Source organism: Mercenaria mercenaria, chromosome 16, assembly GCF_021730395.1.
Source record: "Mercenaria mercenaria strain notata chromosome 16, MADL_Memer_1, whole genome shotgun sequence".
Classification (NCBI taxonomy): Eukaryota; Metazoa; Mollusca; class Bivalvia; order Venerida; family Veneridae; genus Mercenaria; species Mercenaria mercenaria.
In genome coordinates, this window is record NC_069376.1 from 21,703,568 (window position 1) to 21,727,523 (window position 23,956).

Below are 23,956 nucleotides of genomic sequence, written 5' to 3' on the forward strand. Positions count from 1 at the left end.
CACAATTTTGATTCCAGGTAAAGTGTCAAATTTGGAAGAACACTTCAAAATTCTAAATCTGATTCTCTGAATTTTTTTCAACTGGCATTTTAAACATGCGTTACCATCTCACCATTTTTCGTAGGTCAATTAACACAAATACGCATTAACGCTAGCAATAACTATATATATTTCTTCGACGGGGCCTCTTTTCACAATTTGAACGATCTTGTTACAGAACCACTAGGCAATGCTACATACCAAATATCTAAGGCCTAGGCCTGAACTTTAGACAAGAAGATTTTTAAAGTTTTTTCCTATAAACTTGGGACCCATAGGGCAGGGCCTTTTTCTCACCCCAGGGGCATAATTTGAACAATTTTGGTAGAGGACCAAAAGGCAATGCAACATACTAAATATCACAAAGCCTAGGCCTTGGAATTTCAGGCAAGAAGATTTTGAAGTTTTATCCTATATATGTCTATGTAAAACTATGGACCCCCAGGGCGGGGCCTCTTTTCATCCCAGGGTAATGATTTGAACAGTCTTGGTAGAGGACCACAACGCAATGCTACACACCAAATATCAAAGGCCTGTGGTTTCAGACAAGAGGATTTTTAAAGTTTTTTCCTATATAAGTCTATGTAAAACTTGGGCCCTCCGGGGCGGGGCCTGAGATCTTTTCATCCCAGGGGTATAATTTGAACAATCCTCATGCATAGACAACTATTAGATGATGTCACATGCCAAATATCGAGGCTCTATGCCTTGCGGTTTTGGACAAGAAGTTTTTCCTTTTGGTTTAATTGGCATAGCAACCAGAGTTCTGCATGGAAATCAATATCCAAGGATCATTCCTGTGAAGTTTGGTGTAAATCTGCCCAATGGTTTTGAAAAAGATTTTTTTAGAAACTGTTGACGGACTGACGTTGCACGGCGGACAAGGGATGACGCACGGCGGACGATGGACATTGAGCGGTCATAAAAGCTCACCATGAGCCTTTGCCTCAGGTGAGCTAAAAATCTCATTATCATATATGATATATGGTATACGTGCAACTATTAAACTACCAAATTTCATATTTAAAAATCTGAACAATTATGATAATGTTTACATGAAGTTAAAAGTTGCATAGCTAAGCACGGGATAAATGTGAACAACCTCTAAAAAAACTGGAAGTTATTTAACACCAACTGTAACTGCATTACATTTAACTTTGAACTATCTCTAAATACACAAATTATAAATATCTAAAGATAAAATATTTTTGAGACAAGAGGGTCATTGACCCTAAAGCGCTCACTTGTGTACAAGGCTTCAAGTGTGTTTTTGTGTAAGTACAGAGTTAGGTTTCTTATATGTTAGCCTATATTATATACATGTCACACACATTTTTTAACGTAGGGCAATTTTTTGAACAATTAAGTAGAAATCTCTCACATCAAATATCAAGGCTCTAGCTATTATTGATTTTCAAAGATTCTTATATAAAAGCCTATAGCAAGTACGTGCAAGACTCAGGTGCATAGCCATTTTTTTTTACCTTAGGGCAATAATTTGGACAAGTATGGTAGAGAGTCAAAATGCCAAATATCTAAGCTCTAGAGAAAAGGATTTTTAAAGTCTGATAGCTGAAAACCTACTTTTAATTAACCAAAAAGACCCATATCAAGGGCTCAGCGCAAAACAGGTCCAACTCATATTTTTTCACAAAATCAATTTTTTTGCATATTTTGTTACAGCAAGATGAAATATATATTCTGTTAAAATCGTGAAATTCAGATGTTGATTAATTATTAATTATTTTCTAATTATCAAAAAGGTCTATCTTGAACTGGCTTATTTTGTTACTGCATAACAAGTCCATCTTAAAGTTGGACTTCTTTTGCACAGGAATTAAGTCTTTCTTTGTCAATTTATTGTCCGGTTAGACTAATTTTACAGTCATGTTATTGATAAACTTTTCATGAAACCAGCTGAAAATTAACGTAATTACTAAACTAGAAAAACTACAAACTAAAAATATTGAAGATATTTGTTTGTTTCAGTGTAAGATGGAAATATCTTTCACCAAGTGCACTACAGATGCAGTATCTTTATGTCTGGCACAGTCACAGCTAAACATGTAACATGTGATGTTCAGGAGTACAAGATATTTTGATCTTGAAAAACATGTTTCTTTTGATTTTGTGTCTTTTCAATGATTTTAAACAAATTTTACCCATTTTGTAGTTCCACAACAGTGAAATTTTTTGATAATATATTTCTCTTTTTTATTAAGGTGAAACTACACTGAAGTTTCAGTTATGTTCACTGTGAAAAACATGAAAGGAAGTTATATATTATGGTAGTTATTGAAATGGAGCAACCTCAGTATTTGAAATATGTTACTATGTTTATGTAAAACTGATTTGGACAGCATTACATTGTACATATGTTAAGACAGTTCTTTTATTCTTTTAATAAGTTGAAAATACATGTAGCTTTTTCATTTTGATTGGTGACTTGCAAATATGTAAATTACTCAAATGAAGTGACAACTTCGCTGATTTAGAGAAAAATGCAAGCTGCAGATGTATACTGAAAATAGCAAAATGAATTGCATGTAGTAGTTGAAATATTTAAAGGCTCCAAGAAAGAAAAGATAAATTAAGAACATTACCAGCCATAAAACCATTAATTTGCATTTTTGAGACTACGTATTGCAAGTACATATATTTTTAAACAAAAAGTTTACAAAAGTCAAATCATATCTATTAATATATAGTTGAAACTCAGTGAATTTTACTTTGAGATTACCAATTTTGTATACTTGGTACAGGTGATATTTACTAAAAGTGTAGCCATACCCTTGTATACAAAACATATACATGTAAACGTTACATATATATTTTATATACATTCTTTCGGTACTAAATGATTTGAGACACTTTTTTCAGAGTGTTTATTTATCTTAATATGTTTGAAATGCATGATTACTCCTTTATGTGGACATCAATGTTTTCTTCAACAGATCAGTATATATATGTCAGGAGGAAATTGACTGGTGCACTTCAAATTTGCTTTGAATCAACCGGAGTCACAGTATGTCTAATCTGACTTAAACAGAGTAAAACTTTATGTATGTTAAGACTGAACATTCCTTTGAGATAGCCATAAATTTGAGAACAGAAAATTAGAGATACTGAGTTTCAACTGTATGTTATATTATTAAATATACATTTTTTCTAGATGTTGGCAATGTTTACATTTTACACAATTACCACACCACTGGTTGCTAACTATTTTCTGTTAAAGTACATTGGAAAAACCAGACAGTCAGTCAACAAACCTAATTTTCATATTAATTAATGTTTCCAGATGCGACTGATAAGTAAGTCCTACAAAAAATTTCACACTATATGTATTATTAACATAAAAAATATCTTTATTTTCAAAACTATTACTTGTTGGTTGTTAAGAAATCACATTTAAAACAAGACTTCGTCGAACACGAAATGCCCCCCTTGATGCATTCAGTAATTGCACAAGGAACAGAAATTATATGCTCACTGTAAACAAAAGTTCTACCATTCTGGTTTAATCTGACCTTGACCTTTAACCTATTAACCTAACAAGAGATTACAGAGTGATCTTGGCACCATCCACTGAGCCATTTTTGAATGTTTCAAACTTCAAGACTAGCTCAAGGTCAAAATCAATGTCAAATTTCGTTTCGGTACAAAACAATGTGTAAGTGATCCAAATTTAAAAACTGTGGCTTAAGAAATGTGAAAGCAGGTCACTAGATCAATTTCAAGGTCAAAGTTCATTTCGGTAGACAGAACTATGCATGTGCTTCAAATTTGAAGGCTGTAGCGTAGCTTGAGAAATGTGAAAGTAGGTCACTAGGTAAAAATCGATGTCAAATTTTATTTTGGAACACAAAACTATGCAAGTGGTCCAAATTCAAAGCCTGTACCTTCAGAAATGTGAAAGTAGGTCACTAGTTCAATCTCAAGATCAAAGTTCATTTCAGTACACAAAACTATGCTTGTGGTTCAAATTTGATGGCTGTAGCTTGAGAAATGTGAAAGTAGGTCACTAGGTCAAAATCAAGGTCAAATTTTATTTTGGAACAAAGAACTATGCATGTGGTCCAAATTTGAAGCCTGTACCTTTAAAAATGTGAAAGTAGGTCACTAGGTCAATAACAAGGTCAAAGTTTTTTTCGGTACACAAACCTATGCATGTGGTCCAAATTTGAAAGCTGTAGCAACAGAAATGTGGAAGTAGGTCACTAGGTCAAAATCAAGGTCAAATTTTATTTTGGAACAAAAAACTATGCATGTGGTCCAGATTTGAAGCCTGTACCTTCAAGTACCTTCAAAAATGTGAAAGTAGGTCACTAGGTCAATAACAAGGTCAAAGTTTTTTTCCGTACACAAACCTATGCATGTGGTCCAAATTTGAAGGCTGTAGCTACAGAAATGTGAAAGTAGGTCACTAGGTCAAGATCAAGGTCAACTCATGTCAAGGTTCATCTTGCCACTCAAAACTATACATGTGGTCCAAACTTGAATGATGTAAGTTATAGACATGAAGGTTCTAAGTTTTTCCCTATATAAGTCTATATGAACCATATGACCCCTGGGGTGGGGCCATATTTGACCCTAGAGGGATAATTTGAACATACTTGGTAGAGAACCACTAAATGATGCTACATTACAAAATATCAAAGCCATAACCTTTGTGGTTTGGACAAGAAGTTTTTCAAAGTTTTTCCCTATATAAGTCTATGTAAACCATGTGACCCCCAGGACGGAGCCATATTTGACCCTAGGGGAATAATTTGAACAATCTTAGTAGAGGACCACTAGATGATGTCATATACAAACTAGAGCTATCACTAAAGGTGATGAATGTACCCCCCCCCCCCCCCCACTGACACAGTACATTGCAATTTGACGCACACAAGATTGCATAATTATGTGGACTGTATGTATATAGACTGTATGTATACAGTATAGTAACAAAAAACAAAGTCCCATAACTATGCAGAATATTTATCTAAAAGAATGTAACATGCAGCATGTACAACTAGGGTTGGTACTGATCACTTGTGTGAAGTTTCATTAAATTGTGTGTAAGGGTTTGGTAGATTAGGCACGCACAAGATTGCGTATGCAGACTGTATGTACATAGTATGTTAACAAGAAACAAAGTCCTATAACTCTGCAATTTTTGTCGCTGAAAGAACCTAACATGCCCCATGCACAACTACTGTTGTTACTGATCACTTGTGTGAAGTTTCATTAAATTGTGTCAAGGGGATGAGGAGAGATGGTGCGCACAAGATTGTGTCTATGTATATAGTATAGTAACAAAAAAACTAAGTCCCATAACTCTACAATTTTTTTTTCTGAAAGAACCTTACATGCCCCATGCACAACTACTGTTGTTACTGATCACTTGTGTGAAGTTTCATTAAATTATGTCAAGGGGATGAGGAGAGATGGTGCGCACAAGATTGTGTCTATGTATATAGTATAGTAACAAAAAAACAAAGTCCCATAACTCTGCAAATTTTTTTTCTAAAAGAACCTAACATGCCCCATGCACAACTACAGTTGGTACTGATCACTTGTGTGAAGTTTAATTAAATTGTGTCAAGGGGATGAGGAGAGATGGTGCGCACAAGGTTGTGTCTATGTATATAGTATAGTAACAAAAAAACAAAGTCCCATAACTCTGCAATTTTTTTTTCTAAAAGAACCTAACATGCCCCATGCACAACTACTGTTGGTACTGATCACTTGTGTGAAGTTTCATTAAATTCTGTCAAGGGGATAAGGAGAGATGGTGCGCACAAGATTGCGTCTACGGACAGACGGACAGACGGACAGACAGACAGACAGACAGACAACCTGAAACCAGTATACCCCCCCTTACAACTTTGTTGTCGGGGGGTACAAATATCAAAGCCCTAGACCCTGTGGTTTTGGATGTGAGGTTTTTCAAATTTTTTCCTATATAAGTCTATATAAACCATGTGACCCCCGGGGTGGGGCCATATTTGACCCCAGGGAAATAATCTGAACAATCTTTGTAGAGGACCACTAGATTTTGCTACATACCAAATATCAAAGCCCTAGACCCTATGGTTTTGGACAAGAAGATCAGAAACCATTTTAACTGTTCCTGGCCAATGTGACCTTGACCTTTGACCTAATTACCTCAAAATCAATAGGGGTCATCTGCTGGTCATGGCCAACCTAACTATCAATTTTCCTGACACTAGGCCCAACCGTTCTAGAGTTAATGCCTGGAAACCATTTTACTGTTCCTGGTCACTGTGACCTTGACCTTTGACGTACTGACCTCAAAATCAATAGGGGTCATCTGCTGGTCATGACCAACCTCCCTATCAACTTCCGTGACCCTAACCCTAAGCGGTCTTGAGTTATAATCCGGAAACCGTTTTACTGTTTAGGGTCACTGTGACCTTGACCTTTAACATACTGACCTCAAAATCAATAGGGGTCATCTGCTGGTCATTACCAACCTCCCTATCAACTTTCATGATCCTAGGCCCAAGTGTTCTTGAGTTATCATCCGGAAACCGTTTTACTATTCAGGGTCACTGTGACCTTGACCTTTGACATACAGACCTCAAAGTCAATAGGGGTCATCTACTAGTCTGACCAACCTCCCTTTCAACTTTCATGGTCCTAGGCCCAAGCATTCTTGAGTTATCATCCGGAAACGGATTGGTCTACATTCCGACCGACCGACCGACAGATCGACCGACCGACGGACCGACCGACATCTGCAAAACAATATACCCCTCCTTCTTCAAAGGGGGGCATAAAATGGGGCCAGGCATTATTTTGTTTATTCCACTTGCTGCTGTGAGGCAAAATCTATGACATACAAAAGTACATATTTCTGTACCTGATCCCATTTATTTCTTTATTTTAAATACTGCTTTGTTTGGCATTTTAGCAATGAAAATTATGAATACAACACTTTATGATGGAGTATGGATAACTGATATTTATCAGTTGACTTAGAAACCATGGATATTGGTACCAGTCAGCGGAAGACAAAAATCATTATTTCGCTGCTCTAAAATACCCCAGCATATCAAACTTCAATTTACTACCTTATCTTCTCAAAGCACAACATAGAGGTCACTTGAACATATCTACAGGGAAACAGGTCTTGTTTGAAACTGAAGTTCAAAGTTCTATGTGCCTGAACCCTAAACATAATATACAACAAGAGATCACAGAGTGATCTTGGCGCCCACCATTGAGCCATTTTTGAGTGTTCCAATTTCAAGACCAGCTCAATGTCAAAATCAAGGTCAAATTTTATTTCGGTACACAACACTGTGCATGTGGTCCATGCATGTGCTTCAAATCTGGAGGCTGCAGCTTGAAAAATGTGAAAGTAGGTACTAGGTAAAAATCAATGTCAAATTTCAATTCAGAACACAAAAATATGCATGTGCTCCAAATTTGAAGCCAGCTAAGCTTCAGAAATGTGAAAGTAGGTCACTAGGTCATTCTCAAAATCAAAATTCATTTCAGTACACAAAACAATGCATGTTGTTCTTTGAAGGCTGTAGCCCAGAAATGTGAAAGTAGGTCAAAAGGTCAAAATCAATGTCAAATTTCATTTCAGAACACGAAACTATGCATGTGGTCCAAATTTGAAGCCTGTACCTTCAAAAATGTGAAATAGGTCACTAGGTCAATGTAAAGGTCAAAGTCTTTTTCAGTACACAAAACTATGCACGTGGTCCAAATTTGAAGGCTATAGCTTGAGAAATGTGAAAGTAGGTCACTAGGTCAAAATCAATGTCAAATTTCATTTCAGAACACGAAACTATGCATGTGGTCCAAATTTGAAGCCTGTACCTTCAAAAATGTGAAATTAGGTCACTAGGTCAATGTCAAGGTCAAAGTTTTTTTCCGGTGCACAAAACTATGCATGCGGTCCAAATTTGAAGGCTGTAGCTACAGAAATGTGAAAGTAGGTCACTAGGTCAAAATCAAGGTCAACTCAAGTCAAGGTTCATCTTGCCATTCAAAACTATACATGTGGTCCAAATCTGAATATATTGTAGGTTATTGACAAGAAGATTTTAAAAGCTTTTCCCTATATAAGTCTATATGAACCATGTGACCCCCGGGGCGGGGCCATATTTGACCCTAGGGGGATAATTTGAACAAACTTGGTAGAGAACCACTAGATGATGCTACATTACAAATATCAAAGCCCTAGGCCTTGTGGTTTGGACAAGAAGATTTTCCCTATATAAGTCTATGTAAACCATATGACCCCCAGGGCGGGGCCATATTTGACCCTAGGGGGATAATTTGAACAATCTTAGTAGAAGACCACTAGATGATGTCACATACAAAATTTCAAAGCCCTAGGCCCTGTGGTTTTTCAAAGTTTTTCCCTATATAAGTCTATGTAAACCATATGACCCTCAGGGCGGGGCCATATTTGACCCTAGGGGATAATTTGAATCACCTTGGTAGAGGACCACTAGATGATGCTTCATACCAAATATCAAAGCCCTAGGCTCTGTGGTTTTGGACAATAAGATTTTTACAGTTTTTCCCTATATAAATCTATGTAAATAACAGAAATAAACAAAGGGCCATAACTCACTCAAAAATTGTTGAACCAGTCTGATTTTCAGGGGGACACAACTAGGATACCAATACATCATTCTGACAAAGTTTGGTCAAAATCCCCCCAGTAGTTTCTGAGGAGATGCGATTACGAGAAATTGTTAACGGACGGACTGACGGACGGATGGACGGACGGACCACGGACGCAGAGTGATGTGAATAGCCCACCATCTGATGGCTAAAAAGTTAAAATATGAACATAAAAGTAATTAGTACATTTGTTTTCGTGTGTTTCCAGCAAATTTAATTACTTTATAGGTGAAGTAACAGGTACTAAATTGTTATGAGAGTACTAGTTGGTACATAGGTATTTTTTAAAGTGCAAGCGTTTGGTGAGACAGGCAGAAAGAAGAATTCACTTCATAGTGAATGTGTTATATTATAAAAGAAAGATCCAGAACTTGTTGCCCTCATCTATCAAGACTATTCCAGAGTCACTAAAAGTGATGAACATGAGTCTGCACTAGGACAGATTCTAAATACTCCAAATAGTTTCACTTCCCTTGCCCTAGAAATTTATTTATTGTGAAACTTAATAAAATGTTTTATTGTAGCTCTGAATATCAAACATAAGCTTCAGTATTTGCCATTTCTTTCTCTTTGAGATATGAATATGGAGATAACGACAATGATTTTGGATAATTCATATTATTGGTACTGCCAAGCAGAAACTAGAGTACCAGGATTCACTCCAGGAGAACTACGTTCCAACGTAAGTCAAGTCTCATCGATTTCATGCGACATATCTCAACGACAATGTTACGGTGTCGCTCCGTATGACCTTGTTGATTCATTCATTATGTGCAATAAAGCATTGATTCTACGTTTTCATAACTGAAAAGATGAGTTTTATGTGTTGGAAGCAATATTAGCTATTTGCAGAATTTTGAAAGATAAATCAAACTAGCTACAAATAAACTTATGTAAGCTACATAAAGTCTGGTCAGGATCGATGTTGTTCGCTGTCAAAGCCTAGAGAAACCGTTAGCGAACAACATGGATCCTGACCCAGACTGCGCGGATGCGCAGGCTGGTCTGGATCCATGCTGGTCGCAAACCCACTATGTTGGTTTTCTCATAGTGCCGCTCAGTTGTTGTTATCATTTTACACATTATAGTCTTACGCAAGCTGTTGTAAAAGTATTTGAATTGGATGCATACAATTATATACAATTTCAGCATGAAAATTAGAACATTAAGTTAATGCTCTACAACAGAAACAAGAATTTTCAGGTGTTTGCTATAGAAATACTTTCATTTAATTTAAATACCATGGAATGTTGTAAGCATTGTTGGTGACATCTACACAATAGTGGTGTTCAGCTGAACCATTACTCATACATGCAGTTTTAAAAAAGTGTATACATGTTATTCATTTCAATGTTTACATTTTACTTAAAAAGTGGGTCGAGAACATGTAACGTTTTAATACTTGGAAGAACATTACAATTTTATACATTACTGCATTTCTTTCTTCCTCGTCCTTTTTAAACACACGCATTTCCTGAAAATTTCAATATTTCGCATTGTTTTCACCTCCCAATTTCCCTATCAAATCACGAAACTTGTGTTTTACTACGAAACGCCATACTTATGCAGTTTATTGCAAATATAAGCATTTATTTTAATCTCAGACAAATTTGCATTTTACTGCGTTCCTTTCTCAAAAAAGAATAAATCAATAAAAAAATAATAATAATAAACAAGAGCTGTCTCCATAGGATGACATATGCCCCCGATGGCACTTTGAATGAGTAGTTGTGGCCGATGTTAGAGTTTAGGACCTTTGACCTACGGAGCTGGGTCTTGCGCGCGACACGTGGTCTTACTGTGTCACACATTCATGCGTAGTTATTTTAAAATCCATGCATGAATGACAAAGATATGGACTGGACACGCCAATCAATGCACTATCATGAAAAATGACCTTTAAAGTCTAAGTGTGACCTTGACCTTGAGCTACGGACCTGGGTCTTGCGCGCGACATTTCGTCTTACTGTGGTACACATTCATGCCAAGTTATTTGAAAATCCATCCATCGATGACAAAGATATGGACCGGACACGCCCATCAATGCACTATCCTTTAATGTCTAAGTGTGACCTTGACCTTTGAGCTACGGACCTGGGTCTTGCGCGACACGTCGTCTTACTGTGGTACACATTCATGCCAAGTTATTTGAAAATCCATCCATCGATGACAAAGATATGGACCGGACACGCCCATCAATGCACTATCCTTTAATGTCTAAGTGTGACCTTGACCTTTGAGCTACGGACCTGGGTCTTGCGCGCGACACGTTGTCTTACTGTGGTACACATTCATGCCAAGTTATTTGAAAATCCATCCATCGATGACAAAGATATGGACCGGACACGAAAATTGCGGACAGACTGACAGACCGACAGACGGTTCAAAAACTACATGCCTCCCTTCGGGGGCATAAAAAATAAAACAAGAGCTGTCCGTAAGACAGCCAAGCTCGACTATTCGAAATATTGTCACAGAAGCAGGAAATTATTACCCAAAATGTTAAATATCAAAAGAGTTTTAAGTTCGAAAGGGGACATAATTTGACCAAAATGCATATCAGAGTTATGGGACTTGATGCTATCAACTAGTTTTATAACCCCGAAGAAACATGTTAAGTTTCAATTCAATATCTGCATTAGTTTTGGAAATAGTAACTTGCATGTAAACTTTAACCAGAATTTTCTAAGTCCAAAAGGGGGCATAATCTGCTCAAAATACATGTTAAGAGTTATGGAACTTGACCCAGTGAGGTTTGTAATTGACCTTGAAAAAGAATAAATAAGTTTCAAAGCTATATGCCTTTTGGTAATAGCTGTATGTACTTGCACGCAAAACTTTAACCAGAATTTTCTAAGTCCAAAAGGGGGCTTAATTTGCCCAAAATACAAGTCAGAGTTATGGAACTTGATTCTATCAACTAGTTTTATAACCCCAAAGACACATGTGAAGTTTCAATTTAATATCTGAATTAGTTTTGGACATAGTAACTTGCATGTAAAACTTTAACCAGGATTTTCTAAGTCCAAAAGGGGGCATAATTTGGCCAAAGTACATGTCAGAGTTATGGGACTTGACCCAGTGAGGTAGGTAATTGATCTAGAAAAAGAAAAAATAAGTTTCCAATCTATATGCCTTTTAGTAATAGCTGTATGTACTTGCACGCAAAACTTTAACCAGAATTTTCTAAGTCCAAAAGGGGGCATAATTTAGCCAAAATGAAGGTCAGAGTTATGGGACTTGGTGCTATCGACTAGTTTTATAACCCCGAAGACACATGTGAAGTTTCAATTCAATATCTGCATTAGTTTTGGACATAGTAACTTGCATGTAAAACTTTAACCAGGATTTTCTAAGTCCAAAAGGGGGCATAATTTGGCCAAAATACATGTCAGAGTTATGGGACTTGACCCAGTGAGGTAGGTAATTGATCTAGAAAAAGAAAAAGTAAGTTTCCAATCTATATGCCTTTTAGTAATAGCTGTATGTACTTGCACGCAAAACTTTAACCAGAATTTTCTAAGTCCAAAAGGGGGCATAATTTGGTCAAAATGAAGGTCAGAGTTATGGGGCTTGGTGCTATCAACTAGTTTTATAACCCCGAAGACACATGTGAAGTTTCAATTCAATATCTGCATTAGTTTTGGAGATAGTAACTTGCATGTAAAACTTTAACCAGAATTTTCTGGTCCAAAAGGGGGCATAATTTGCTCAAAATACATGTTAGAGTTATGGAACTTGACCCAGTGAGGTTGGTAATTGACCTAGAAAAAGAATAAATAAGTTTCAAAGCTATATGCCTTTAAATGATAGCTGTATGTACTTGCATGCAAAAACTTAACCAAGGTGTGACGCCGACGCCGACGCCGACGCTGACACTGACGCCAGGTTGAGTAGAATAGCTAGACTATTCTTCGAATAGTCGAGCTAACAAAACTTGCTTTCAACAATCTCATTAAATCATTATTTATTTCTTCCCTCCAATCAATGTTCGCGGTGACTCGAGTATTTATACCTCACCATTTTTACTAGGTCTGTTTAATCCCTTTATACATTTTTTCCCTTATTTCTTGTGAAAATATTTTGTTTTGTTACAATAGATTCCTTTAAAAAAGATCTTCTTTTAGAGTAAATGGATGATCCGCAAGATCTATAATAGGATTTTGTATGCATTTTACAAAAATCATTAAAATTGGCATTGTATTTTCTGTGCGCCCATAGTAAGTTATAACGTGAAGGCCTCCGAGGCCAATGGTCGCTGACTTGGAATCACTTGCCGTCTCAACTATGCGCTTGAAAATGAGCTTTGGGTGTGGGATTTTCATGTAAGAAAGCCATACAGTACGCTTGCAGTAGGTCGCTTGCTCTACCAAGATGCCCGTCCGTCTATAAAATAATGTTCAGTGGGGCACCTAGGGCCTATCCATCACCACGAACCTTAACATCTTTTATCAAAGTGACATAAAACGCTTCATTAATGTTACTAAACCTGCTCAAAAAAGCTTAGACATTCACACTTATTAGATAGTCCGTGTTCGCGTAAGAACACGTAATAACTGATACATGCGTACACAGTTAGTCAATACTGTATAGATTTTCCGGATCGTGACTCATTACTTCCAGACCTTTGCACAAAAATTAGCTATTTCGAAACAAATGTTTTCGTCATCACGTGCAGGCGTGTCACTGATTTTGTCAGCACATAATAATTATCATTACGTGCGAATGTATCAGGAACCTGAGACGTCATAACTCGATACAAGGCGCAGGTGTCCTCTGGACGGATATTTCTATCCGATTCGTAAACACATGACTGATTTTTTTTTTTTTTTTGGCATATTACGAATCTGAAATATCTGTCCCGAGGGCATCTGTGCATTGGGTGGAAATGAGGCTTGCTGAATTACCGCCCTTGCGCAGGTGGCTGGTTCGTAATTATAAACACACGGCTGGTATTTTTTCTTGCATATCGTGTACATGTAAGCATTTTATTCTGGCAGATTATTTTTCTTGCATACTGTATTTTACAAATAACAGATAGAAATGCTTTCTTTATAGCACTCTGTCTTATATAAGAACGTGGGAAACAAGCGTCCGTAAGCAGAAGTGACGTCATGATGTTTCGCGTTACGCACAATAACAAAGTTCCACTTTAGTTTTATCGTTTGTAGCGTAACGTTATGTTCTTACGGTAAACTAACGTATTTTGAATCCAGAAATATACTATAAGGAACGGAGAGAAACTATCAAGGTACCTGTGTTTTTCGTGTTTTGCAAAAACAATATATTATCAGTGCATGAACCACTAGTTGTCATTAACTGCACAAGAGTCATCTGGCATGGGGGTACCAGACGGGTTTTGTCGGAATGGGTAAAATCACCGGAAACGCCAGTCCGGTGTGCAAGAATAATATATCTTGGGGAAAACCGTTAAATGGAAAACCGGATAGAAAATACTACACACTCTGAACAAAATCTGATTTTCAGTCACATTTAGACTTGCTGGTATATCTTTACTCTAATATAAGTAATGTGTTTAGACGCACGACTTCGATGAGTGTCAGTAACCCTTGCATATGTCGCGTTTAGAGTTAGTAACATCATCGGTTAAAATGAGGAACATGATATTAAATAAATATTGCCTGTTTATGATAAAGCAGTTGCAAAAATATATTTCTAAGATTAAAACTGACATTGCCTTCAATCTACAATTGACTGTCTGTAAGTATTGTTTCTGAAAACATGTAGTATATTTTTTATTTTGGAAAATAGCAGAACACTTCTATTTTCTCAAGTAACAGACGACTGTTTTTAAAATCTAAATGTTTTAATCAATTTATGCGATTACTTTTAAAACCTGAACACATGTTCATGTAAAGACACAAGAAAATATAATCAAAGTAATTATTATAAATGAAAATTATATAAGCCGCGTGGTATTGAGCGATACCGTAACCAGACATCGTCAAGATATGTCACATGATATCGTTGAGACATGACTTACGTTGGAACGTAGTTCTCCCGGAGTGGGATTATAACTCTACCATCAGTTACTAACAGATTTAAAAGTATATTGTTTTACTAAAGGATTTAATAAGTTGTAACCAAGCACAAATTATTTATATGAAATACACTGAAATGCGTTATAACTGTCTGAAGCTCTAGATCTCCATGTAAAAATAATATAAACACTGGTCAAATGTTAACATTCAGGCCCTTTTTTCATCAATTTGCATTGGGAATGCCACTGACACCGGTGGAATTGGGAAAATGCTCTCGGAAAATGTCTTAATTGGGACAATTTGCAAATAATCAAAAATCTACATAAATGTGTTTTTGTGTGAAATATTAATGAATTGCATTTCAGTAATTGTTCAACAGTATTTATTATAATTTACCTAAATATTGTAACATTCAAATTAGCAAAACTATCTTAAAACAGCAAAAACCCTGAAAGGTATAATCATTTGGGAATTTTATATTCAATTTTGGGGAAAAAACATACTTTTCTGAATTGGGATTACCTCCTTTTACCGGAGGTAGATTTATAGTGGAAAAAAGCCCTGACATTAAAGAAGAGTGACAGTCAAAAATTTCTACCTCTCAAAACTGTAATTGTTTGCTTCTATTTAATTATGAAAAAACTGTTACAAAATTATTCAAGCATATTTTGAAATTTTTCTATTAAAGATGTAAATAAAGATTTTAAGTTTTTGAAATTTCTTCTAATGCACTTATCTCAAGATATACTTGACTTTAATCATCTCTTAAGGGTTTTATGGGAAACTTAATTTTATTTGCAAATTGGACTATAATCTTGAGCACTTTTCTAACAAATCTTTAGAATATAACAGTGCAAAATAAGTCTATCTTGAGATGGACTTATTTTGCACTAAAGATTATAGTGCACAATAGGACCAAGTATCAAAAGCATTTTTTAATACCTTTTAGAATAAAAAACAAAACTATAATATAATTCTTACAGGAATTATAGCAAAGATGTGAAGTATCATAGTTATATTCCCATATTTTACAAAATAAAACAGCTTTTTAGCTCTCCTGAAAAATTTGAAAAATATGAGTTGGGCTTGTTTTAAATTGCGCTGAGGCCCCGATATGTGCTATGAACCAGAACCATTTTAACAACTTTAAAAGAGGGCTACCCAGAGATCATTTGTGGAAAGTTTCATCAAAATCCATTCTGTGGTTTTGGAGGAGATATTGTTTAAAAAAATTGTTGATGAAAAGTGACCACGCCCTCTGGCGGTCATGTGTGTTTACGAATCAGAAAATTTGAACAGTCTTGGCAGGGGGTCACACAAGAACCATTTGTGTAAAATTATTCTAAAATCTGGACAGTAGTTTCACATAAGAAGATTTTTAAAGTTTTCACTATATACATATAGTGAAAAGTGACCACGCCCTCCGGGGCCATGTTTTTTGACTAATCGGTATAATTTGAACAATCTTGGTAGAAGGTCACACAAGGACCATTTCTGTGAAGTCATTCTAAAATCGGGCCAGCAATTTCACACAAGAATATTTTTTTTATTTCCACTATATACATTTTGGGAAAAGTGACCATGCCCCCTGGTGGCCATGTTGTTTGATGAATCAAAATAATTTGAACAATCTTGGTAGAGGGTCACACAAAGACCAGTTGTGTAACATTATTTTAAAATCTGGCCAGCAGTTTCACAGAAGATTTTTTTAATTTCCACTATATACACTATATTGGGAAAAGTGACCACACACCCTGGCGGCCATGTTTTTTGACGAATTGGTATAATTTGAATAAATTTGGAAGAGGGTCACATAAGGACCATTTGTGTGAAATTATTACAAAATCAGAACATCGGTTTAGGAGGAGATGTAGTTTGAAGATTTTTCCATTTTTAGCTCTGGGGGCCCCTATGTGCAACCAAGCAAAACCGTCTGAAAAATTTTGGCAGAGGACCATCCAAGGAAACATCCGTTTCATCAAAATCCATTCCGTGGTTTTGGAGAAGATGTCTTTTAAACACAATTGTTGATGACAGACTGACGGACGCACAACAGACGACAGACATGTGTGATCACAAAAGCTCACCATGAGCATTGCTCAGGTGAGCTAAAAAATGGCCATCGGATATCTTTGATATAAAATACTGTCTAGTATCAAAACAGACATTTGTTAAAATATCCAGATTTTGGTTTAGCATTTAGATATTCATAATTTGCTTACCTTTACATGCATAAAACCTTACTGTATTTTTATACATTATAATAATTATATTGTATAAAAGTTGTATGAAACATATCTGGTACCTACCACAGTAAACTGTTTGCACTAAGAAAATTGAAACCGAAATTAAGAAGCCTGACATCCGCATCTTTAAATGAATCGAAACTTTAAACTGTAAATACTTTACAATCAACTGTAACAACTAAACAAGCAAAAGAAGAAAGGGTAAGTTTGAATTCCACTTTATCTGCTTTATAAATAAAGCATTTAATGATCTGCGACGTTTTCTCTACTTTTTATAAAAATGCTGTGATACGGAACATTGGTGCCCTTACAAACCTTCTATACTGATACCCTGTCAGAGGTATAATAATAATATTGATATCTTTATCAGGTGACACGTGAAGAAATGTAAAAACAATTATCTATATCTTATTTCATATGTGATCATTCTCAAATTAGAAAAAGAAATATAAATGAAATATCTAATAAATAACTAAAACAGGTAATGCAACTTACATAACATTTACACATTATTTATTTAAATGACTGACCCGTTCAAACATTTTATAACAGATACACGTTTCAAAAGCAAACTAGAACGTGTCTGTAGGACACAGGGTGTGCCCCCACTGGTACATTTGTCCCAAATAAGGGGCAATAATTCAAATGTTTGCAGTCATAAAGGGGTATAGCCTCAACAAACATTTTATGAAAAGGGTTCATTATTCTAGGCCATACACTTTTTGAGCTATGAGCATCACAGACAAAAAATCAACTATTTTGGCTATTTCAAGGGCCATAACTCTGTAATAAGCGCTAAGATTCTCAAAAAGAATGCCAAGTATGCGAGGTCACATCATGATAAAGACTCAAGCAAGTTTTCATGAATTTACATCAAATACTTTTTGAGCTAGGCACATTATTAGGTGAAAATGTGCATTTTTGACTATTTCAGGGGCCATAACTTTTAAAATAGGCGGTGGAGCTGGCCAAAAAATTAGAGGTGCCCAAGTTTATATCATGATAAAGACTCATGCAAGTTTTCATCCATTTATATCATATACTTTTTGAACTAGGTGCGTCTCAAGGTGAAAATGTGCATTTTTGACTATTTCAGGGGCAATAACTCTGGAAATAGGGGATGGAGGCATACAAAATATAGGATGTGCGCAAGTTCATATCATGATAAAGACTCAAGCAAGGTTTCATGAATCTATATCAAATACTTTATGAGCTAGGCATGTCACAAGGTGAAAATGTGCCTTTTTGACTATTTCAGGTGCCATAACTCTGGAAATAGGGGGCGGAGCCAGATGAAAAATAGGAGATGCGCAAGTTCATATCATGATAAAAACTCATGCAAGGTTTAATCAATTTATATTATACACTTTTTGAGCTAGGCACGTCACAAGGTGAAAATGTCTATTTTTGACTATTTCAGGGGCCATAAATCTGGAAATACACATTTTCACCTTGTGATGCGCCTAGCTCATGTGATTAGCAGCAAACCAGTCAATAAGTATGATGCTTTGCTCTTCTAGTGTTTTAACGAGATCAGGTTGTGACCCACTAACATATGATAAAGTATTGTCATCCGCATAGTTATACAAAGTACTTTTCAATAGTGGTAAAATAAAAAATGACATCGATAAAAATATCAAAAAAACTCCGGACTTAAAATTGATACCTGAGGGACTCCCTTAATAATATTTCTTAAACTACTGTAAGACGAGCCTAATTTAATAAACTGCTTTCTATTTGACAAGTAGCTTTTAACAAGTTTTACAGCACTATCTGACAGGTTATAATGTTTCATTTTAAGCTAGTCCTAAATATAAGACCTGACATAACTCATATCACTTTATAAGTTCATTTTAATTGATATTTTACATTTTTTATTTTCAATATTATGAGGCTTTGATAGTAAAAATGTAAAATGTCACAATATTAAATGTTGAACGTCAAATGACAACTTTTTCACATCTAATTATTTGGACTAATTTTAAGCAAGAGAATATCATGCGGTAGACATCATCTTCCGGGATCAAATATGGATCTATACAGGTTTTTGTTGAGTGTAGTAAATACCAAGAATTCACCAAATATGAATCGCTCCGGTAATAATACAATGTTATACATGTCATGTTTTTCATTGTCAGTTTTCCATTTGGCAGTGGCTAGGTAGCCGGCTCTATATAAACATATCGTATATGAAAATGTAAGTAAGGTAGCCGGCTCTATATAAACATATCGTATATGAAAATGTAAGTAAGGTAGCCGGCTCTATATAAACATATCGTATATGAAAATGTAAGTAAGGTAGCCGGCTCTATATAAACATATCGTATATGAAAATGTAAGTAAGGTAGACGGCTCTATATAAACATATCGTATATGAAAATGTAAGTAAGGTAGCCGGCTTTAATAAACTGTATCTATAAAGGGTTATAAGGATCATTATATTAGTTAAATGAAGTACATTTCTTGTGGTTTATTATTTATTCTAACACGATCCGCAGCAGTTGCTATATAAACATATAGCGAAATCGCCTATACATGAATCTACGATAAAATATAGCTCTTCCATTCCGCCCTACGATTGTAACACGACTGAGATTCTACTCTGCTTCCGTTATATACCGACTAAATACCCGACTTTTTCAGTGTAATGTAGTAGTAATAAAAAGTACATCAAATTTTCTGAAACAAACAATATCTAACTGATAAATTTATTTGTTTATATTTTACCGTAAGAATATGTTTCAGCCAAGTAAGTTTCAACTTCAACACCAGTGCATCTATGTCTGGTCGTGTGTGTAGTTTACAATTTCTGCGTTGTAGGCACCACAAATGTCAACTAGATTCTACTTTGACAGTAAATAAATTATAATTAATTTTCCAATCTTCCAGACTCAAGTTTTTACGTGTTTATATGCCGCCGCAATGTTCTGGCGTGTATGTTTCAGTGCCATCATGTAGGTGACGTGTACTATTTTTAGAAACTGCATATATAAACCTTGAATTAAGTATTTACCTCTGATTTCTATATCCGACCTTAGATGTTATTGAAAATAACATTTTCACGGCAATAACTACTTAATACTTTAATTAAAATTTACTGAATATCGGAAAATTCTGTTTGATGCAACGCTTTCCATTCGTGGGGAGGTTTTTATAATAGCATATGGCCAGCTGAATGACAATCGCGCTAAAATGTAGTGCTGTAAAATGCGAAGAATTTACGTGGTTAGAATCGAAATAATAAATATGTTCCAATAATTTTATCAGTTAATAAAATATGGGCAGTCGTTCGGATGCGAATATTAAATCTACGCACTCGTGATTTAATTATTACACATCCGAACTCCTGCCCATATTTTATTAACTGATAAAATATAGGCACATATTTATTATTTCTTAATTATTTGTGTTAAATATCTGTTTATTTTGCCGTATTTATGCACTCATATCATATCGGCGGACATTTTGTTATATTAGAATGTACTCGATACATATTCGAGATACAGTGATTCAATCTTAAAAGAAAACAAAACAAACAGTTAAGAAAAGATAAAACAAAGAGCATCATCGTACATTAAATGATGCGGCTCTACTAAACATACGGCATTTGATCATTTCGTATGCCCTTTTAAGTGAAAATTTTAAGTAATCATCACTTTCGCACTTCTATGTGCGTCTTTAATTAATTAACTAATTACTTATTAATTTCTTGCCGATTTGTCTATAAGTCAATGATCTTGATTGGTTCCAATTGTTTGTTTGAACATTTATTCTAAGGTAGCCTGATAAATGTGAAATGTAAAATTACATATACATATCAAAAGACTAAATTCTATTAGGATCGCCGACAATTGAAATCATCTATCATTTTTTTTCCAATTTATAGCAAACTACAAAAATTCATTAAAATTTTACTTTAATTTACAAACATTATTAACGATGACGATAACAATACTTTGATCATTTGTTGATAACATAACATAGTATCGGCTGATATGATATGAGTGTGTAAATACGGTGAAATAAACAGGTAAATCACAAATTTTTAGTAAATAATAAGTCACAAAAATGTAATTTATTTAACTTTTATAATGATCCTTTATAACAAAGATTATTAAAGCCGGCTACCTTGACTTCCGTGTTCATATATGATATGTATATAGGGATTTTTCTAGACCTCTAAAAAGGGCAGGGTGCTGCTAAAAAGGGGCAGGGTGCATTTTGCGCGTTGCGTACCTTTGTCTACGAAAATCATAAGGTAGATTTCCATGGTTTTGTTGTAATGTCTACATTGTAAGGTACTATAGAAAGATTTGCAATGAATCTGAATGTCAGAAAAACATTAATACCTGTTTGTCTATATAACATGTTTATCATTTACAAATACATGCAGTTTGTTTTATGTTTGCATACATTATCTGGAAAGTTCTCTTGATTAGAAATATACCATTACTATCGAATAATTTAATAATTCTGGTGCAAATCTGTCATTATACATTCATTATATTACTGAACACACCGTTGATACTCGTGTATAAATGCACAATCTTTCCCCCCCCCCCATCGGATCGTGGGTGCATATTATACAAAGGTGTAGACAATTTTCCAACTACAAATTTAACAAAATAACTTTGTTTATTTTGGTAAAGGGAAACTACTCTACGTGCTGACTGTCTATGCTAAATTCTGAGATTGCCGTTACGTTCTGTAAAAGATCGAGTGGTTTATTTTCTTTTAAACAAAATTAATATCATAGAAATTTAATACTAAGTATTTTGATGAAATAGATATAACAAAATCATTGATATTCTGAAAGGCGGTGATATTAATTAAAGATCGACTGTTATCTTCAACCGAGATCAAACTGTGAACAACAAAACTGACACGAGGTGCCACGCTAATTGCCGATAATTACTGGCCATTAATCAGCATTTAATAAGCAGCAGACTTTGTTTTAAGATGTTTTTTCTCCTTTTTTAATCTGTTTTGCAGTTTGCTTTAATTGCTGACCTATCTAATTGTTGTTTGTTACGATTCGGTCGGTCGACCTATCTAATTGTTGTTTGTTACGATTCGGTCGGTCGTCGTCTGCATACCGATACTGCATACATGCCTCGGGCAAATATACAGCACCCGTGTATAGTCGGTGGTGTCATAACTTCGTATCGATTGACAATTATCTGGGATGGTATTTTGACTGATGATTGATGGGCAGTTCGTTTAGAAATACTTAATTAATGGTCAAAGGGGCAGTGCTAAAAGCGCAAAGGGGCGCTAAAGAAAGGCAAAAGGGCGGCAATTTCGGGCAGAAGGGCAGCGTTAAAAATGGGCATGGCGCTGCGCCCTGCTATTCCGCTCTAGAAAAATCCCTATATATATGTATAGAACCGGCTACTTATACCTTTTGTCTAGGTAGCCGTAACCGGCTACCTAGCCACTGCCATTTCCATTTTCGGGTAGACGCAATACAAAATTACAACACAAACATTCCTTTTACTCTTATTATTTTACCAGGATACATTGACGTGCATTTGCCTTCGCAATACGAATGGTCTTCTTAGAAATCGACAACTTTATCATATGATACAAGTTTGATTACTGTTTCGCCATTTTGGTAAAGGGAAGCTACCCCCCGCGCTCACAGTCTACGCTATAATCTAAGATTGCCGTAACGTTCCGTAAAAGATCGAGTGGTTTATATTTCTTTCAAACAAAATTGATTTCATATAAATTTAATAGTATTTTGATGAAAGAAATATAAAAAAAATCACAAATATTATGATATTTATTAAAGATCGAGCATTATCTTTAACCGAGATCAAACTGTGAACAACAAAACTGACACGAGGTGACACGCCAATTGCTGATATAGATTACTGGCCATTTGATAGTAACAAAAAGAGGATCACACCTTTGGTTATCAGTTTGAATTGAGAAGCTCATGTCATTTGTCGTTTTTGTGGTGATGTCACGCGAAACTTAGCAATCACGTGTTTCTCAAAGTGTAATCACTACACATCAAATACTAGCATACAACTTTAAAAATGTTATATCGTTTTCCACCAGTATTTATCAATTACAGTCATGTAACAGTCTCAGGAAAAATGTGCAGTCTCGACCGGGATTCAAACCTCGGACCTTCGGCTTACCGTGCCAACGCTCTACCAATTGAGCTACCGAGGCCACCCAATACGAGAACCGCTACAGTCACAATTGTACATGTATACAGGGGCGTCGGAAGTGGGGCCGCAGGGGCCGCGACCGCGGCCCCAATAATTTGCCCAAAAACGATATTTTGTAAATTCATAAGTTGGAGTCGCAGGTCCGCGGACCCAATATTTTGTATAGTATATTAAATTTTGCTTCGCGTTAAACAATACACGCTGTCCAGATTAGTGTGTTACCGTGGTGATGGTGACACGATCGGGGGTGTTAATTGGAGTCATACACACGTGTCCGTGATTGGACTGAATTACGCATGAACAAATCAGCATGTTTTTAATTGGCATGTCTTTAGTCAATGGAATGTTTAAGCTATACCCAGCCGCAAAGATCTAGGGTATTAACTTATAAAATTCAGAAAAATAATTATCATGTTTTTATTTAATGAAAGAGGTAAGTGTTAAGATTTATCACACCGCTAAGATGTAAGGAATTAATTACATAAATTGTTTTTACTGAAAAAAATGATATTTCAAACAAAAATAAGAAATGAATGTAACATGAATGATTATTGTTCAATACATTAAATACAAAAAAAAACATACATGCATTCTTTGTATTGCGTTATACATTATTAATTCTGATAAGAGTTTATTAAACTTTATTTTGCTTATAGTCATGTAAATAGTACGAAAATACTAGAGACTTGAGATGCGATTCAGTACCCTTAAAATGCACCAGAACTTCGCCATTTATGATCCTGTTTTGAAAAAATTTCAGGGGGAGGTCCCCCTTACCCCCCCCCCCCCCCTTACGGGAGGGGGATGCCCCCTCCCGTACCTACCC

The 23,956-nt window shown here is 35.5% G+C and overlaps 1 protein-coding gene across 5 annotated transcripts in view; it reads right to left on the bottom strand.

Annotated features, from left to right (window-relative positions):
* LOC123540274 (protocadherin Fat 1-like) overlaps nucleotides 1–22,597 on the bottom strand; it is a 132,780-nt gene extending 110,183 nt beyond the window's left edge. Inside the window, exon 1 of one of the 5 annotated variants that reach the window (XR_008367775.1) lies at nucleotides 17,012–17,167. Coding sequence is in view for 4 of the 5 variants with exons in the window: in XM_053526344.1 (XP_053382319.1) it covers nucleotides 17,012–17,072 (61 nt within the window). In the remaining variant the exon portion in view is untranslated. Of the gene's footprint in view, nucleotides 1–17,011; nucleotides 17,168–22,459 lie in introns of those variants that run through there. The other 4 variants (XM_053526345.1, XM_053526347.1, XM_053526344.1 and 1 more) reach the window with 4 other exon arrangements.
* Nucleotides 22,598–23,956: the final 1,359 nt, after the last annotated feature.